Source organism: Nanorana parkeri, unplaced genomic scaffold, assembly GCF_000935625.1.
Source record: "Nanorana parkeri isolate BGI_ZX_2015 unplaced genomic scaffold, ASM93562v1 scaffold189, whole genome shotgun sequence".
Taxonomy (NCBI): domain Eukaryota; kingdom Metazoa; phylum Chordata; class Amphibia; order Anura; family Dicroglossidae; genus Nanorana; species Nanorana parkeri.
The window spans coordinates 461,322-479,393 of NW_017306457.1; the positions used below are offsets into that span (position 1 = coordinate 461,322).

At 40.8% G+C, this 18,072-nt stretch overlaps 2 protein-coding genes across 2 annotated transcripts in view; one reads left to right on the forward strand and one right to left on the reverse strand.

Annotated features, from left to right (window-relative positions):
* Positions 1-18,072, reverse strand: part of CACNA2D3 (calcium voltage-gated channel auxiliary subunit alpha2delta 3) — a 786,579-nt gene that overhangs the window by 81,783 nt on the left and 686,724 nt on the right. The window contains 2 exon segments of the mRNA XM_018555257.1: positions 4,707-4,751; positions 8,379-8,440. Coding sequence (XP_018410759.1) covers positions 4,707-4,751; positions 8,379-8,440 — 107 coding nt within the window.
* Positions 9,259-18,072, forward strand: part of LRTM1 (leucine rich repeats and transmembrane domains 1) — a 57,513-nt gene continuing 48,699 nt past the window's right edge. Inside the window, exon 1 of the mRNA XM_018555249.1 lies at positions 9,259-9,313. Within this exon, the coding sequence (XP_018410751.1) occupies positions 9,259-9,313 (55 nt within the window). The remainder of the gene's footprint in view (positions 9,314-18,072) is intronic.

Here is an 18,072-nt window from a genome sequence, read left to right on the forward strand (position 1 = left end):
GAACATGTTCCACAACCATGCCTCTAAGTTCGTGAATTTGATGCTTCATTTTCACGAAGTGGATGGCAACCGGTTTATTAACGTCCAGTTCCTCGCCCTTAAGGTGTTTAGCAGCAGTGACCCTAATGTCGCTTCTGTGCTTTTGGAAGCGGCGCTTAAACGGCCCGATGGTTTTGCCAATATACACCAATGAACAAGGGCATTTAAGTAGATACACGCAAAACTTCGTGTCGCAATTATAGTAGCCACGTATATTTATTTCTTACCCATGTAAGGGTGTGAGAAATGTCCGCCACAGATGATCGAGTTGCAAATGTTACAATGAAAACACTTGAAGCACCCCAGTTTACTGGACAGAGTCACCTGTTTTTTTAGCGTATTTGGACCTAGGGTCCGCTTGAATCAGGAGGCTGCGTAAGGCATTGCTTTGTTTGTGTACATGCATTGGTCTGTTTTGGCAGCCTGTGTGATGCTTTTATCTGCTTGTAGGATATTTAAGTTGGATCGAGTGGCTCTATGGATTGCTTTATTGGCCAACGTAAAAGTATGCACAAATGGAAGCCTATCCACAGAGGGGCGCACCTTGCTGCCTCCATAGAAGATCTCAGTGGCCTTCGTGAGGGCAGAATTCACTATGGATCTGGGGTAACCCCTTTCTATGAAGCGGTCAGACATGTTATTCAGTTGCTGTGTGCAGTTATCGGGGTTAGAACATATCCTCACCACCCTCAGGAACTGTGATACCGGAAGATTATTTTTATTTTTAAGGTGAGGAGGATGAGCACTGTCATACCGTGGGAGTGTGTTCCTATCGGTGGGTTTGGAGTATACCAATGTGCTGATCTTGCCCTCCCCTATATGTACCAGAACATCAAGAAATGGTATTTCCCGTGTCGAGATTGAGGGATTAAAGACAATCCCAAGGAATAAACCATTGAGAAAACACACAAATGCATTGAATTCAAGGTCACTACCATTCCATATCAGGAAGATATCATCAATATACCTCATTTTGAAGGCTCTTAAGGGCCTCACGGTCACACCTGGTCATATTAGTATAGGACCGGGCGTAAGACTTATCCAGCGCAACATCAAACTTCACCGTGCGCGCAAATGACTTTATGGCCGAGAATTGACCAGGGGGAACAAAATTGCTTTTAACACGGAAGGGCAAACCTTTTTGTATCACAGACGGAAGCATCGCAAAATGCTGTTTAAGTTTCAATGTGCGTTCAAACTTAAACATTTCGACCTCAAATCTAAATGGGTCAAAGTGCCCCGTGGGACAGAAGGATAGGCCTTTGGCCAAAAGGTTGCACTCAGCCTCAGTCAGTGGACGTGATGATAAATGAATCACCAGATTTTCCTTGGGGGACGTCCTTTGTTGTAATGTTACTGTCCTTAATGGTGGACATATCGGATTTATGGTCTTCTCTACTGTTTTACATTCCCCTGTGTGCTTGACACCATAACTTTTGGCTCAAATGTATTCTTTTGTGCGATTATATATCAATACAACGTTAAATGATGTGTCCCTATATGAATATGCTTCACATGTTTACTCCTGTGGGCTTATATGTGCACCACCAATGTCAGCATTGGTGGTGCACATATATCCTATGTGGATTGTTAATGGGGAATGTCTTTTGCCTGCACTGTCTGCTACTTGTCCACTGTGCATGCCAGCGTCCTGTACCCTAGGCAACCAGCTGATGTTACTTCCAGCTAACGGCCATATCATTACAACTCGCTGTGTACATTAGTGGATTACAGGTGAGCCTCATTTGAGTGCAGAATGGCGGGAATATACGGTGTTCCAGCTGCAACTGGTGGGAGTGGTCTGTTTTTAATATGCACTGGTATGTCTATTTAAAGGTGATGGTTTGCTTTACTGTGTCATTCTGAGCCTGATGAAGGGGGTACTGCTGAGACCCCGAAAGCGCTTGTATTGGATGGCGATTTGTCACTAAAGGACTTTTTGCTTCAAAACTTTTGGTGTGCTGGTGACAATCCTTTCTAGATCTGCATTGTTCACGGGGCCGTCCGTGGTCACTACAAGCACCCACCTGCTTGGCAGGTTTACTACTATTCCGGTAAGGAGTGCAGCTGGTTATTGACTACATGTATTCCCCGCTGTTTGAACCCATGAAGTTCCTTTGTAAGTATTCATTTTAGGAGAGTGGAGATTATGGTCCTTCTGCTACCCGGCAATAGCAATTGGGTCTGGTGATAGGTCACTCATGCATGTGAAAATGTCCCATCGCACTCCAGACCGGTATCATAAGTTAAAGTATTTCAGTGCATGCTGTAGTGACTTGTGGATGGCACTGCACACATTAAATGTAGAAGAGACAGCCACCAGCACACCTGGGGTGCACTTCATTGCTCCTTCTTTATTTAACGTTAGATAAACATGGTATCACATGCAAATGCAACGTTTGGAACCTCATGTGGTTCATTCATCAGGCAAAATGGATTCTCATACACTGAACTTTGGGAGGAATGACCATGTGTGCCCCATACCCAGAAGTACCAGGTATGGCTTGGGGCTCTGTTGGTAGATCAAACCAGAAGGGGGAATGCAGTAAAAATTGGAAAGACACAGTGGAGTTAAATTACTAAAGGAGTAGAGCATATTCACTTTCAAATTGAATTTTCACTTATCTTAGTAAAACAAATGGAATATCTAACACTGAACATCAAAACAATTACACATCCAATCATATGCAAAGAAAATTAGAAAAGAAAACAATATTTTGTTTGCACTTGATTGAAGTCAGCACGACTTCTCCTCATTCTCTAAGCTAAGTATATTTTATTTTAGCAAAGTGAGTTTTCACTTAGTGAATTAGGGTGAAGTGGTTCTAACTTTAATCATCCAATCATGTATAAGCAAAAATCTTTTTCTTTTTTTTTTTAATTTTCCTTGCACATTTGTTTGCTTTTTTATTTCGTTTGGTATTTTTTGCAAGCTAAGCTTTACTAAGCTAAGTGAAAATTCACTTTGAAAGTGAAAATGTTCTACTTCTTTACTAAACCAGAGTCATTGTGTCACGTGGCTGTTACTGTGCCTACAGTTGTAAGGTGAACCTGCTGCTATAAAAAGCATGGTAAAGTGGCTACTGGAGTAACAAGCAGGTAGCTACCTTCAATGATCATCATAATCGTTCCAGGAGCTCTCAAACTAATATGCAAATTCTGACACTGTACAACGCTTCCTTGTGAAGTTCCATGCTGATCCACCTTTGTGCCCCTCCCTATTTGAAGTGCCCAAAACAAGCCGTTGACCCTTAAAGTGCGGTGTAGCCCCATTGCGAGGGTTAATTTTTCAATTGCCTGGAGTTGTTCTTTAAAGCATTTCGGGAATGAGAGTGTACCTCTAAACAAAATATGTTCTTCAGATAATTCTCTAAATAAAAAACCATCTTAAGATATTTAAGGAGCAAAGTTAAAAGCATTAATGTGTCCAAAGTGAATACAATCTTTCCAATCTGCTCATTAGATGACATCAAAGGAAGAAGTAGTTGAGCACTGGGGTTATTTTACTAGCAGTCAAGTATTTTCTCTGTAATACTGAATGAAATAATTAAGGACAGATGCTCCACTTGCTGCATTCTTTAAGCTCCTTGGGGCCTATGTATCAGAAGTTGTGCAACCATGTCAGAGCCTCACAAATCACAATGCACAAGTCTATCTTGACTAAATGGTACTCAGTGGCACTGAGTAGTCACAGGAAGTCTATGAGTCAGTAAGACGTGTCCACATGGGAACACATAAAGAGGTGATGTACACAACGGTAAATAGGCTGATTAGAAAGGGGTACCAAGGGCCCATTTCACCATGTCTGACATACTTGTCTATATTGCCAATGAGATCGAGCTTTAAACTTTTTTCAGGTTTCACTCTTCGACCTTCAGCATTTCTGAAACTGGCTGGTCCCTATAGAGTGATACTGTCACAAGTGGCAAGGAACAGGAACATGGTTGAAATCCAGGGCAGAACAGTAACAGAAACATAGGCACAATGCAAAAAACATGAGAGCACGTACAAGGTCAAAATGGACAGACAGGAGTATAACGTGTTGCCAACTGGTGATTATTGGTCACCAGAGTGCAGGGTCCAATAGATCTTGGTCTTCACTAGGGAGGAGAATTTCTACCTGGGTTTGGTTCACAAACCGTTTTGCAAATCTCTCTTGAAGTTTACACACTTTGTGGTAATCCCTATCGAAGTCTATGGGGAAAGGGGGGGGGGGTGGCTTTGTTATTTAATTTTCCCTATACAGAATTGTCAGTTGTCCCTAACATCTCCAACATACACTGGCGCTCTGACTGAGTCCTTCAAATTATAAGCTATTGTGACTCAGCTGTGCAGGGCAAAAGTAATGCACTGTATTACTGGTTGTTCCTTATTTCTGTAAACCTTTTGGACGCAAGTTTGCGATTTGTGAACCCATGATAGTGGAGAACACAAACCTCATCCATAGTCTTTACAAGGACTTTTAAAAGTACAGATGGTAGGCATCAGAGATAGGGCTTTGGTGAGTATGTACGCGAGTATGTCACCAGCACTTCAAAACTGTTAAAGCAACATCTGCTAACGTGATATACTACTATTCTTCTTATCTTTTATTATTGTTATTTTGCCCATCGTGCATAAAATATATAAATATATGAACACATACTTAACACCTAAAATATACTTACATCATCATCACAAGTTCTGGAACACTTGCCATCTAAAGATGCACACTGAAATGATAAGAAAAATGGTTAATACAACTTTTCTAAGTTCATGCTGGGGGACACATCAATCATTTGACAGTACACACAGTCAGCCTTATTTAAGAGCTTCCAGTACTGACAAGCCGCCTGTATCAGACAAAACCCAAAAGATGTGATCATTTGTACTATCAATATGCAATAAGAGGCTGTTGCCGTTATAGACATTATATGATAGGCAGTCTATGTCCATCTTTAACACGGCTCCTTCTTCAAAGAGTCCATTCCTTGGCAAAACCTAACTTAAAGGCTCTTATCTTTAACTTGTATAAGGCAAGTTCTTGTATGTTGGCAGATCAGGATTCCTGGCCCCATTATCTGTATACTTGTTCCAAGACAGCGACTTACTGAGTATTAGGTAGTCGTCCAAATCAGGTACCTTTGCCTATTTGGTCTTCATCTACATCAAGAATGTAGGTGACATCCCTATACTTTTAAAACAAGTCAACAACAGCAGCTCCAGTTTTTCTATCATGATGTTGGACTTCAAGAGTCTAAATGAAGACATGTTGGTGGAGCAATGGCATAGGATTTTGGTAGGTAAGTAGATCTGCTGGTATTTTGGATAAGAGGCTGCTCTATAAGATTCGAAGGTCCAAAGAAGAGGTCCCTGGATTGCCAGTAGTAAGCTTGGTAGGGGGACGAGAGTGTGACCTAGTGCCTGCTAGGCTTCTAGAACAATGACCAGAACAAGTCTTTAATCTATGGCAGAGAAATATACTCCGGGATACTTGTTCTCAGTCCATATCAATTCAAACCAACACCTGCACAAGGAGAAGTGGTTAAGCGCCTGAACTACGTTAAAAATCCTTTTTACTCTTATGACGAATACAAATTTAACTGGATTCTCAACCATACGTCTGGCACTCTGTTTACTCCACCAATATTCCCAGACCCTAGTCACACTTAGAGGCAAATATTGGCTTTAGGTGCACTGCTCTGTTCTGCTGCTAAAATACTTTACCTGTCAGCAGGCATGAATGTTGTTCCAGTAACGGTGCCTAAATTTTTACATCCACCTCAACCTCCACAGCTCTTTATTAGACAGAAGCGCTGATTGACTTTTCAGGCAGAGTCAACCAATCAGTGTCTCTGTTTCACGCAATTGTGAGTACAGCAATCAGTAGGACCATCAGCGTCTGACAGGTAAGTATTCCAGTGCTCTGTCTGGCTTAATTGTAAATAGGGAAGCAGCTTGGAGTGGCAGACCTACAGTTAATACTCGACTTTACGGGTTACTAAGATGGTCCAAGCCCAAATGGTGAACACAGTTTGTAAGTGTATCATGATTCTTCTTTTGTCTAGATGTTGTGGCTAGGGGTTATCCATAACTATTGTATGATGGAAATAAATCGGCTTGTTTTATCCCAACATCAGTGCCAACATATTGCAGTGTACTGAATGAATGAAAAATGGCCTGGATGGGAAGGGGGTGTAACACCGCGGATGTCAACTGGTTAAAAAAACCACTTCATTAGCAGACAAAATATGTCTCCATTTCACAAATGATCATCATGGTCTCTCTTCACTTTATGAGACAATGAATCAGTAAGCAGATTACAGTACAGCTGTAATCTCCATCTGTTAAACAAAGTTTGATCCCATCAAATACAGTTCAGAAAATATTCACATCTGGAGATTTTTATTTTTTTACAGACAATTAATTACTTGTCCCAGCTAATAAGCGTTTCATACACAGTCACACACCTATGTATATGTGGAAGAAGTTCACTTAAAATAGTCTGTCATACAGACAGCTCCATTCTGTTCTTTATATGTGATTTATTTTTTAGATACAGTACTATCTTTTCCTTAGGGGTTGGAAGGTTCTTTGGAGGGCTTTACACTTTAGTCTAGAGGCAAAGAGGAAAAGGTTACCACTAAAAAGGCCTGCAGATTCAACTTTTTAAAGAAATTAGAAACTTGACCTCTATTAAACCTCTTATCCCCACTGTACTATTTTTTTTTTTGCCATTCTAATAACTTCCTAAGCTTTCTAAAACGTACCTAAAAGCCACTACTGGCCTCTAACAGCTGGTATTCCCAGAACAGAGTCACGGTGATGGTTATGTGCTTTTTGTCATTGATTTGCTAGCTTTGCCTAACCAACCAGTCAATGTTGCAGCATGAGCACATGTCCTACTCTTTGGATGTATACAAGTAACCCACTCCCTTCAATAACAGCCAGGAAAAGGTTGCGGTGGTTGGTGGGTAATTATTAGAAATCTTTTATTAACAGCTTGGACGATAGCACAGTGAAGATGTATAGTAGAGATTAGCTATAAGGACAAATTTAAATTCAATTCATATTTTAAATACCTTTAATATATACATTTTCCTGTATAATGGATCTTGTAAGTTAGAATCTAGGCCGTATGCACATAAGCATCAAGAGTGTGTGTCAGTTTCTTGTGTCTATCAAGTGCTCCCATGATGAAAAAAATAAATAATCAATAAACTAGCAGGGCTATTCACTAAAGGGTGAAGAGTTTGGAGAAGGCAAGAGAAGTTAACAATCTAGGACAACATAGCTGAACTGGAAAGTGAGCTGAATTGGAGAATTTTTCCAGGTCAGCTATTTTGGCCTAGATTGTTCACTTCTCCTGCCTTCTCCAAACTCTTCACCCTTTAGTGAATAGCCCTGTAGGTATCTGCAGTATGCAAATAACATTAGGAAGAGTTGACAAGAAGGCATATGTTCAACACATCTTTCATTGCAGCTTGGGATTTCAACAACCTGCTGAAAGGCCCACTGCATTGGAATATGCATACTGCAAGAGCTCTAGGTTTCAGGGGTTCCAAGACCACCCTTCAGGTACAGATTCTAATGATATTATCACAAACTGGCACTAGTTGTGCCTAGTCTTATTTTTTAGGATAGTGTTTGGGTTTATAGGGAGTAACCGGTTTGCTTTAACTTTGGTAAACAGTGTGTATAGTCAAAACTTATTTTTTTTTAAGTTTTGGACAGAGCAGGGGAGGGTTAGTCTGTGTCTGCGGGGATATTCAACCTTGCTATTTGTCCTGGTGACCCTGATCACAAACATGTAAAGAAATGGGAAATCCAAAATTTTACAGTTGTCACCAGAACTAGCAGTGAAAGGAAATCTTCCAAATGGGAACATCTTTTTAGGTGACAACCTTGTAAGGGGGAAATTCCCCTCAATTTGTAGAGATGTCCTTTCAATTCTTGGTGTGCCTCCAGGGCAGGCGGGTAAAGGGAAATCTCCCCAATAATACACAGAGGGTGAAATATACAATTATGGGATTTAACCCTTTCCCGCTCTGTCTTAAATGAAAAAAATAGCTTGCATAAATAAGAAGGCAAACCATATAAATTATATTTTGATTGATTTCAATACTATAATGTCTTCAGCTGTGTTCTTGCCCCCTGTTTAAACCTGACTGAGAGACAAAAAACCCCACCCCAATTTTTTTTGGCATGACGTTGCTACCCAGAAATGGAATAAAGAATTGCTGGTATAATGAATCATTTGTTTATCACACAAATACTACAATCAAAGTAAGAATCGTAAAAAAAACAAATTACATAAATATGCAACAATAATGTAAAATCAACATCTGATTCTAACTTACCTGTCTGCTGGCAATCGAAAATTTTCTTTGGAAAAATTCGAGCTTCATTTGGATTCCGACAGCTGGAATAAATTTAAAGATTCACTTTAGAAGGATTAGGAGAGACACATAAAATGAAAGGAGAAATCGTTCTCAACCCTATAGATGTTGCCAAGTAATTAGAGATAGTTATGTTCATAACATTATTATGATTATTTTTCCTCTGTGGTATCGATAAGCATATTTACGGTCCTCTTCCAAAAACAGGACGTTCAAGTACAAAATGCAATCTGCGATTAACTTTCGGTGAACTGAGGTATTCTAAGGAATGGAATATTTTTTAACTGTTTGCTAAAGGAATTATGTTTGAGTTGCAGATACTCTTAGACAGACTGTAAGAACATACGTCCTCTATGTTGTTTTGCATATTCCTTTCAAGCAAATTCTTTTGTAGAAGTTATGAGAGTTAATGAAGTTGTTCATAAGGTGCATGTGCTGTTGATTAAAGTCAATATTATCACCAATAGATGTGTCCTACCCTTCAGTACCACTGATTCTTAGGGAATCTACTGGCAGGCTGGCAAATCAATGTAAAGTCTGGAAGGGAAACTGATCTATTTTATTTTTATAACTTCTTAATGATGAAAAGTAAAACAAATCCTAAGGCCTGAACCCAGTTTGGCATTCTTTTTAAAGACAAATTCCACTTTTTTTTTAAACAAATAATAAATGCACACATTTATTTTTATTTCAAAAAAGTACATTTATGATTTTTTTTCATTGCCGTCTGTAAAGCATGGCACCACAATCAGTGGATCGTGGGGGTGATGCTCTGGCTCCTGCAGATTCTCCCAACCAACCCTTTACAGAAATTCAGTAACATGGATTGGAAAAGGTACGAATGGACTACAAGTGGGTGATGTATGCCATTAAGAACTATGAGTCCCTCTGCTACGGTAGTTTCTCCATTCACAGATCCTGTCATTTTCAAAAATAAACAGCAGCCTGCAGGAAGAAGAACCCCGTAATTCAGGTAAATGAGGTTGATGGGGTTGGTGGATGGATATGTCACTTTGTGTATGCTAAAACACTGTCAATAATTCTGCACATATGTATGGGCATTCAAACGACTAGATAGGAGGAGCAATAACAAAAAAAGTCCAACCCATCCAACTTCTCAAGGTGCCTTTTACTGTTCCTGCTGTCAAGTTCTAACCATAACCATTGTATCACCCTGAACATAATGGGGCATATCTAAAAAAGCAGTGAATGTGATAGTCACTAAAGATTCAATGGAAGCAAGTTTTCCTGGTAGATGTGTTTTAAATTACGGTGATGAATTCACCTGCAGTGAAAGGGATATTGGTGAATATGACATTCACTGCTTAAAAAAACATTCCCCTGAGAGAAGGAAAGCATGTACAAAAATGTGACACAATCCCCTTTAATATAGAAGGGAAAAAAAGAAAAGGAAATGCCTAAATTATTTGTCTCTCTCCAATTTAGTGGAAGAAGATGGCGGCAATTCAAGTCTCCAGAAAGAAAATTGAATGCTTACATTCGTACATGTGTGCCAAAGATAAGAGTAAAACGACTCCAAAAGAAAAACAAATCATGTTCTAAATATTGTTTTCAGCAACAGAGTTTACAGAATTTGAAAGAGCCTAGACAATGCTTTAATTTGCTAATTTTTCATCTATGTTTAAACAAGAGGTTAGCAGCAACAATGTCCTTGTCAAGGTAATCTTACGGGTCTATTCACTAAGCTGCCGTAGGCAGCCGAGTGAATGACCGACCTGAAGTGAAGTGAGCCGAACGCTGTTCCAGGATGCTCAAGGTAAGTGACTTAGCTATGCCTATCCCCCTGAGAACATTTCCAGCCGTCCCCCTTCACAACTCATCTCCAACCAGCCCCCCTCACACCACATTCATCACCCCCCCCCCAGACTAATAGAAACCCTAAATCATACATTACACACACACACACACACACTCTTACACTATGCCCTCAACTCTCACAGCACATACATTCCTATATAACCACTTCACAACATAACCCCCCTGCCCTCTCACTCACAGGGGCATCCCTCTTTGGCCACCTCACCCTCTGCTCAAAGTGCCCCATCATACCCACATCATGCCCATGTTAACAGTAGCACCTTGTACACACCACATTTCTCCCCAGACACCTTACCCACCGATCACAGCGCACAGCAACGCCCCTGGCTTATCATGATGTGACACCCCTGCTATAAAATCCATTTCTCCCTGGCTTCCTCACCCCCTCTGCTAACACTGATCCCTTCCTAGCTCCCTCACCACCCCTCTTCTGGCATCTATCCCTCCCAATATCCTCACCTCCTGTCCCTGACATCTATTCCTCTCTGGCCTTTAGACTCCTCCTCTGCTCCTCTGCTGACATCCATCCCTCACCGGCTGCCTAACTTCCCCCTCTGCTAAAAGGTATCCCTCTTTGGTTAACATCCTTCCCTCCTTGGCAAACTTAGCCTTTCCCTCCTGCTGACATCATTCCTTCACACTCACCTCATCCATTTACTGTCATCCATCTCTTCCCCAACTGCCTCTCCTATCCCCTTCACTGCCATCCAACCCTCCCCAGCTGCCTCCCCCTAGTTGCCAACATCCCATCCATCCCTAACCACCTCATCCCCCTCACTCACTGACATCCATCCCTCACTTGCTGCTTCACCCCCCCCTCCATTGACACTCTGCCTTCCCCAGACACCTACCCCTCCTGTGGCAGTTAAACCTTCTTGGCTGCCTTACCTCCACTGACATTCATTCCTCCTTAACCACCATACCCACTCCTCATTCTAACATCCATCCATCTATGGCCATCTTAACCACACTTGTAACAACAAGTGGTCCAGCGAGACCACTATGTGTAGCATGTGTTAAACATTTACTTAGCATTTGCCATGAAGTTAACTGCTCCTCTGCTGGCCTGGGTGTACATTATGGCACGTGAGGTTCCTTAGCATGGGACCTGGAGGGTTCCTGTGCCTCACATGGCAGAACACAGAGACATCACCCTCTTTGGGACACCCTGGTGAGTGACCCAGCCTGGCCTGATCAGACCCCAGGACCTCTCAGTCCCACTAACTGTAGTCCCGCTTCTCTTCCCCAACCACAAGCCTATGCCCAAGAGCAGTCCCTTATAGGTACAAAATAATAGAGTCCACATCAGTTTTCTTACAGGGATATTTACTTAATTAATGAAGAAGAAATGTACAGTAAGCCCTACATAGGTAAGGGGGCACCATCCTTAAACAAAGTTGCAAAGTCCACAAACTCACAGAGGGAACTGGAGAGAGCTAAGACCTGCACCCTAACCGCGGATTAATGAATGGTCCGGCATTCCTCTTTAGAAGGAATACAATCAGCCTTCCTTCGCTTCACGGCAGAAGTCCATATGCTTCCCTCCCCCAAAGGGGGGAAGCACATGGATCAGAAGACCCCATGCTACTTTGTATTTTTCTTGCAAGCCCAGCATCTTATAGATGCAGTGAATGGGCTAAGAGTGCACATTGTATGGTCTATGCGCCATACAGTATTTACGGAAAATAATAAAAGAGGAGAGGAAAAATCCCCACCTCCCAGTCAGTTATTTTACTCACTACTTCCACTTTAACACCCTTTCTGCTGACATCATTCCCTTCCTGGCTGACTCAATCCCCACTGCTATTCAGCCCTCCCTGTCCACCTCTACCCCCACTTACATACATATATGCCCTACTAAAACAGGTCTTAAAATTTGACATAGCCTCAACCATGCCTGTTCTGGAATGGCGCTCTTTTGCTAGTAACATATATATGCACACTACCTGAGTAAAAGGTAGCTCCAATTATAAACAACACTGTGTATTTGCCTTTACAGACTGAACAATCAGCTCATTTTCTCTAAAGAAAACTGTCAGCTGAACATGGTTTTCTTAGGCTGCTTCCTCATCTTCAAAGTAACGTTAACCTGATCCCAAAGGTCAACAGCATCTCAAATTTGTTCTACAGATCAAAGGTAAAATGTAAACTGTCATTTTACCCTTTATGTCAAACATATGGGGCATTGTGTGTGTGTTAATGCCCCAGTTATGAAAATATTTTACTGGATTCCTTTGCAAATCTGCGTCTTTCTTCACTTCTTTTTCTTAGTGCAATAACGTGACATGTTTGTGTAGAATAGGGAATCGAGCATTGTTTGATGCAGCTATCAAGCTGGAATCTAACAGAGAAGCCCGTTAGATGTAATGTTTACCAAGTGCTTGTGTCTGCCAAGCTGGTGGGACAAATTCAGGGAGGCTGGATACGGAGGTAATGTGGCCAAGTGTTTGAAGAGATGGAGAGTGAAGATAAACAAATATACAGGTAAAGAGGTACAGCTACAAACATGTCTATCTAAGTGGCGACTTGAACTTAATGGTGGTGCTTCTTATTACTTTTTTGTTTTTTTCGTATGATCTCACAACAGCCAAATGTATCAGATGGGAAGTATTCTGACTCCGATTAGATTTGCAAAAAGAAGATTTTGGCATATGTGCCAGTCCTGACAGTAGGCATCTGTGGGCTTAGTGTGTTGGCAGTGTATAGCATGGACTAACCTTGCAGTAGTGCGGTCAGGCCTTGTCCACTTGGAGAAACGACAGCCCAAGATGGGTCCTTGTCCAGTTCTGGTGACAAGGGTTTTGCCTTCAGGACGAACCTCAGGATCTTTGTCAGGTTCTAGAAGACTGAAGACATCAACTATATTAACTTCTATAACATATTCTATGCCCCATTGGGGCGGCACAGGAAGGGCTAGGGTTAGTTTAGTGTTTAGAGATGAACTTAAATTAAACCTAATTATTGAAAAATCTGTAAGACTTTTAACATGATTTAAATGATGGCATGTACCATCAAACACCTTCTCAAAGCATCTCATGAACCTAGCTGGGGCCCCTTTGTGTATGTAAGTACTAAGCCGCATTATCTATTTCATATAAACATTGGTAACACGTTTTACTTTTACCTGCCATGCCAGTAAAAAATCTGCCAAATTGCAGCCAAAATGTCTGATGTTGAAAGCTTCCCTGTCCTCTCCCACCTCTTGCAACTTTTTATTGGCAGGTTACTTTGATGGGAAGCCTCTCTGTCCAATAGAAATACATAGGAGGAGAGCCAGTTCTCAATAAAACTAGAAAACATTATAATTTGCATTTTCAAATGGCCTGACTTTGGGGTTGTTAAGAGCTCAAAGTATGTGAATGTTTGTGTGACACCTCTAGGTGGAATTACACCTTAAAGGGATGTTATGATTTTTTAGGTACTGCTCTCTAAGACTTTGTATGAAACTAGAGTAAATGTCCCCCTCTTTATCACACAGCTTATGTTTCTCCAGGATGGGCAGTGGCTATTCAACATTTCTCTGCTACTGCCATCTTCTGGTGTAATCTGCTTAGGGCTTTTACAGATGTAGTGATGTTTTATCAACATAATTAACCTTAGGGTGACTTCCAGGCAATATAAAGAATAGCAGAATAAAGGTTCTGCTGTTGCTTTTAATGATTTAGGAGAGGAAGAACCTGTTATCATAAAGGTAGACAACTGTAAGCTTATTTGATATGGTGTAGTTTCCTGAAAAAAATTTTTTAACTAAGAAAAAAGGCAATTTCTATCATCAACCTCCATCCATAACCAAGTGAACATTTTTGGGTGGACATTTTCTTATGACGAGAAGCAGATCAAACATTATTACATTTTTTTTTAAATGACAAAAATTAAATATAATAAAAATATCAAAACAAAGGCACAGTGCACAAAATAAAGGCTTTCAATTAACTAATGATCTTGTCACATGCAGTCTGCATTTCGAGAAATGGTAAATTCTGCATTCTTTATACCATTTTTTTTTTAAATGGAAAGACAATTCCTTGTTCCACATTAAAAGCCAACTTGGAAAGAAATAGCCAAAAAAACAATTGCTTCTTGAAGCAAGACACCAGCATTTAAATCATTTGACGATGTGCATCCTGTCCTTTCATCACTGAAAGGGAAACATGAATCAGAAAGAGCCGACATTTCCTCACAGAAAGCCCGGAATCACAGGCCAATCTACAGCAATCTGGCACAGGATCTTGTTCTCCATAATAGCATTGCCCGGACCCCCTCAGTCCGAACCTAGCTAAAAGGTGCCCCCAGTTTTCTAAATATCTAACTTTGCAGTTTACAGCAGCTATGTGTACGTCACATTTTTAATACAAAATATTCTACGGCTTGTGAGATGTTGAAAACAAACCTATGATTGAAAAACATTTCTTAAATTAACAGTAAACTCAGGAGTTACATCTTAAAAATGCATTCAAGGACCTTAACTATTAATAAACATGTATCTTATTTGTGTATCACTCGGCTGTAGATCCTCAAATCATCTCTGAATTGCTGCTGACACTGTCCTTCCTTCAGGAGGGTGGCTACTTTTGTTTCCCATGGTCCCGGCGTGTGTTGTAAAGAAGTCACCGCTCCAAGGTCACTTCTGTGATGGACTACAATCTCACATTTAGTTTACTAATTTGTATTGAGATTGTAGTCCATCACAGAAGTGATCTTGGAGCGGTGACTTCTTTACAACACACGCCGGGTCCATGGGGAACAAAAGTAGCCACCCTCCAGAAGGAGGGACAGTATAAGCACCAGTTCAGAGATGATTTGTGTATCTACAGCTGAGTAATACACAAATAGAGCACAGTATTGTTAATAGTAAAGGTACCTAATTTTTAAGGTCTAAATTCATGATTTCAGCGTCTCTTTAAATGATAGTTACTGTTCATTGCAGACGAGCAGAGGCAGCGTTCAGGCACCATGCCTACTTTTTACCATACGTCCTCCATAGGTTCACTTTAAAATAGTGAATGATGTGTAACAACTAGTGTGAACAAGATTGTTGCTAGTTGCCCCTAAATTCCAAGTTATCATAACACAACAGCACTACAGTGCACTGCAGATATTGAAGATAGTATTTTTAGCACCTAGTTTAGGCACTCTACAATGTGTCAACATGACAGTAAAAGGTTCTATAAAATGTTTTAAAGCATCAAAAGGATTATGTTAGATCAATAGCATCTTAAATGGGTCACTCTAATGTTTAAAAATTGGATACAAATTGCACCACATTTTGTAAGAAAAACTGTTACTACTTTCATTACTTAGGGGGCTATTCACTAAGCCAAAGGCAGCCGATTCAACATCTGGATCGGCTGAGCCGAAACTCCAGCAGCTCACTCGCTGCCGTTGGCCCCTATTCTCATAGGGGCCGAACGGCAGTAAGTGAATAGCCGAATACAGCATTCGGCTCGGCTATTCTGCTCTGTACCTTAGAAGTATCGAGCAGAATAGAAAATCAGTGAAATAAAAAAAAAAAAGTTGAAAAACTAATATAAAAAGGTAAAAAAAATAGGAAAATTAAAAACAATTCAAACATTTAAAAGAAACGGAAAATATAAATTATGCACGCTGACCCGATCGCACACGATGAACTCCTGCCCAATAATGAAGCATCTGACAGATGCCGGCAAAATAAAAACAATTGGGCGGAGCTAGCGGTGACAGCTAGCTCCGCCCAACTGTTTCCTATTAGCCAGCACCTGCCAGAGTCTTCTAGCAGGTCCCGGCCAATGAATAACAACTGGGCAAAACCGGCCGTGAGGTCACGGCCGGCTCCGCCCAGTTGCTATTGTTTAATGACAGACCAGTGTCCCCAGGTAATTTGGCGACGCTGATCTGTCATGACAACTGGGTAGTACGAGCTGTGCGATCACAGCTGGCTCCCCCCAGCTGTCATTTGCATAGAGATCGGTCGGCTTCGGCCAACCTTTCTCCATGTTTTGGCTGTCACTTCGGCTCAGTCAAGCTGAATCATAGGCCTTCGGCTCGGCTGACCCGCTCGACTACCTTCGGCTGCTATAGTGAATAGCCCGTACAGCAGCCCTTCGGTTCGACTGAACCGAAGGACTCCGGCGGCCGAAGTCTGTATTTCTAAATCTACTGAATATTCTGACACTCTTAGGTTTTTCTTTACTACAAGTAGCCTCTGCCTACATATTTAGTCATGTTGCGCACAGTGTAAATTGTCCAGCTCTCTGACAGGCTCACTTTAAGACAATACAAGTGAATAATGATGACTAACCATTTTTGATCACTGTGATTATTTTAATGGTAGTTTTTTTTATGGACTTCCCCTTATAAGGCCATCAGTGTTCTTGCCCTCCTAAGCCACGTTATATGTCTCATCCGGATGTCTCAACTACAAAAAAAACTACAGACCTATTAAAAGTGCTTAATCCCAAAACTATTGTTACATTTACCCACAAACCATGTCTCAGATAGAAGAAACTAATTGTAAGTCTTTAAACCTATCAATCTTCATTTATTGCAGTTATGTTGTATCTCTAAGACAGATCATCACATATCTCAAGTGTGAAGTAAGCTGGCAGTGACCTTATATGTAGTTAGTTTAAAAGTACTCAGCCCACAACTCAGTTCCGAGGTTACATTAATAACCACATCAGAAAGAGCTTCGAATCTACAAAAAAATCATCCCATCTGTAAAATGTTAAGCATGTAGGCTCTGGTGTGTTACACAATGCAGTATGTTGATGTACATAAATTTCTATGTTGTCATTGACCGAGATAAGAAGGAAGCTGGCATTGCTACAGACACTGACTTTGAGCTTAGTTGTCCTTAAACAGTCACCTTAGAAATAAATTACATGCTGTTAATTACGTCTTTCTCATAAGCAATAGATCATGAAAGATCATGGGAACAAATCATCATTACTCCTTATTCAACCAAACGTAGATGTGAAGGAATATGGATCATATCAAGAAAATGTATTTTCCTATGTATTGAATTTGTTTCCTAGCTTTGTTACTTTCTTTACTCAGCTTTAGCGTTGCTATGCGTAACCAAGATATAACCAAGATATATCCTGTATTCGGGAGCGCGCCGAGGATACATGAAAGGAATGCCTTTGACTAACCAATTAGCGAGAGACGCAAGACTTTAACTAACAGCTCCTCTAGTTTACCCAATAGTACAAGACATTTAGAGATAACAGATGGGGACATAGGTGTGACGGACACTCTCCTGTTATCTGTGTATAAAAGAGAGAGACTGCCCTGAATAAATTAGAATTTTCATAGACCTTAACCCTGAATCGTTTTCAAGGAAAAAAAAAACAGCAAGTCCAGTTGCCTTGCCTTATTCTTTACAGATATACCATGACCTGGATGAATGAGAACCTTCACAGACTTACTAGTAGTAGTTGTGCCCTGTTTGAAAGAAATCTAGGAAGAAGACATAAAATAAGGGATAGGTTGCTGATGTGACTGAATCGCTTGTGTGTAAATTTAAACTTGCGTAACTGATCTCTACAAACCATGGAAAAGAGCAAAGGAAACAGAAGAAAAACATGAAGAGAAGCCTAAAGCTCCATCTGTTGGCTGGATACAAGGCTGCATAATTATCAAGTACATTATTTCATATTTGCCTGCCCAAATTATTTTCAATGGTGCTTCTTAGAGGTCATGCAAGATGACCCTCTCCTGGCAGCTTACATCCATTATCTTCTATGCACCAGAAAAGCTAAGCCTTTGGATGAAGAATTCTACTTTCCACGGACTGCATGGAGCAGTTCTTTGGCATCTTCTTAGGCACCCATAATAG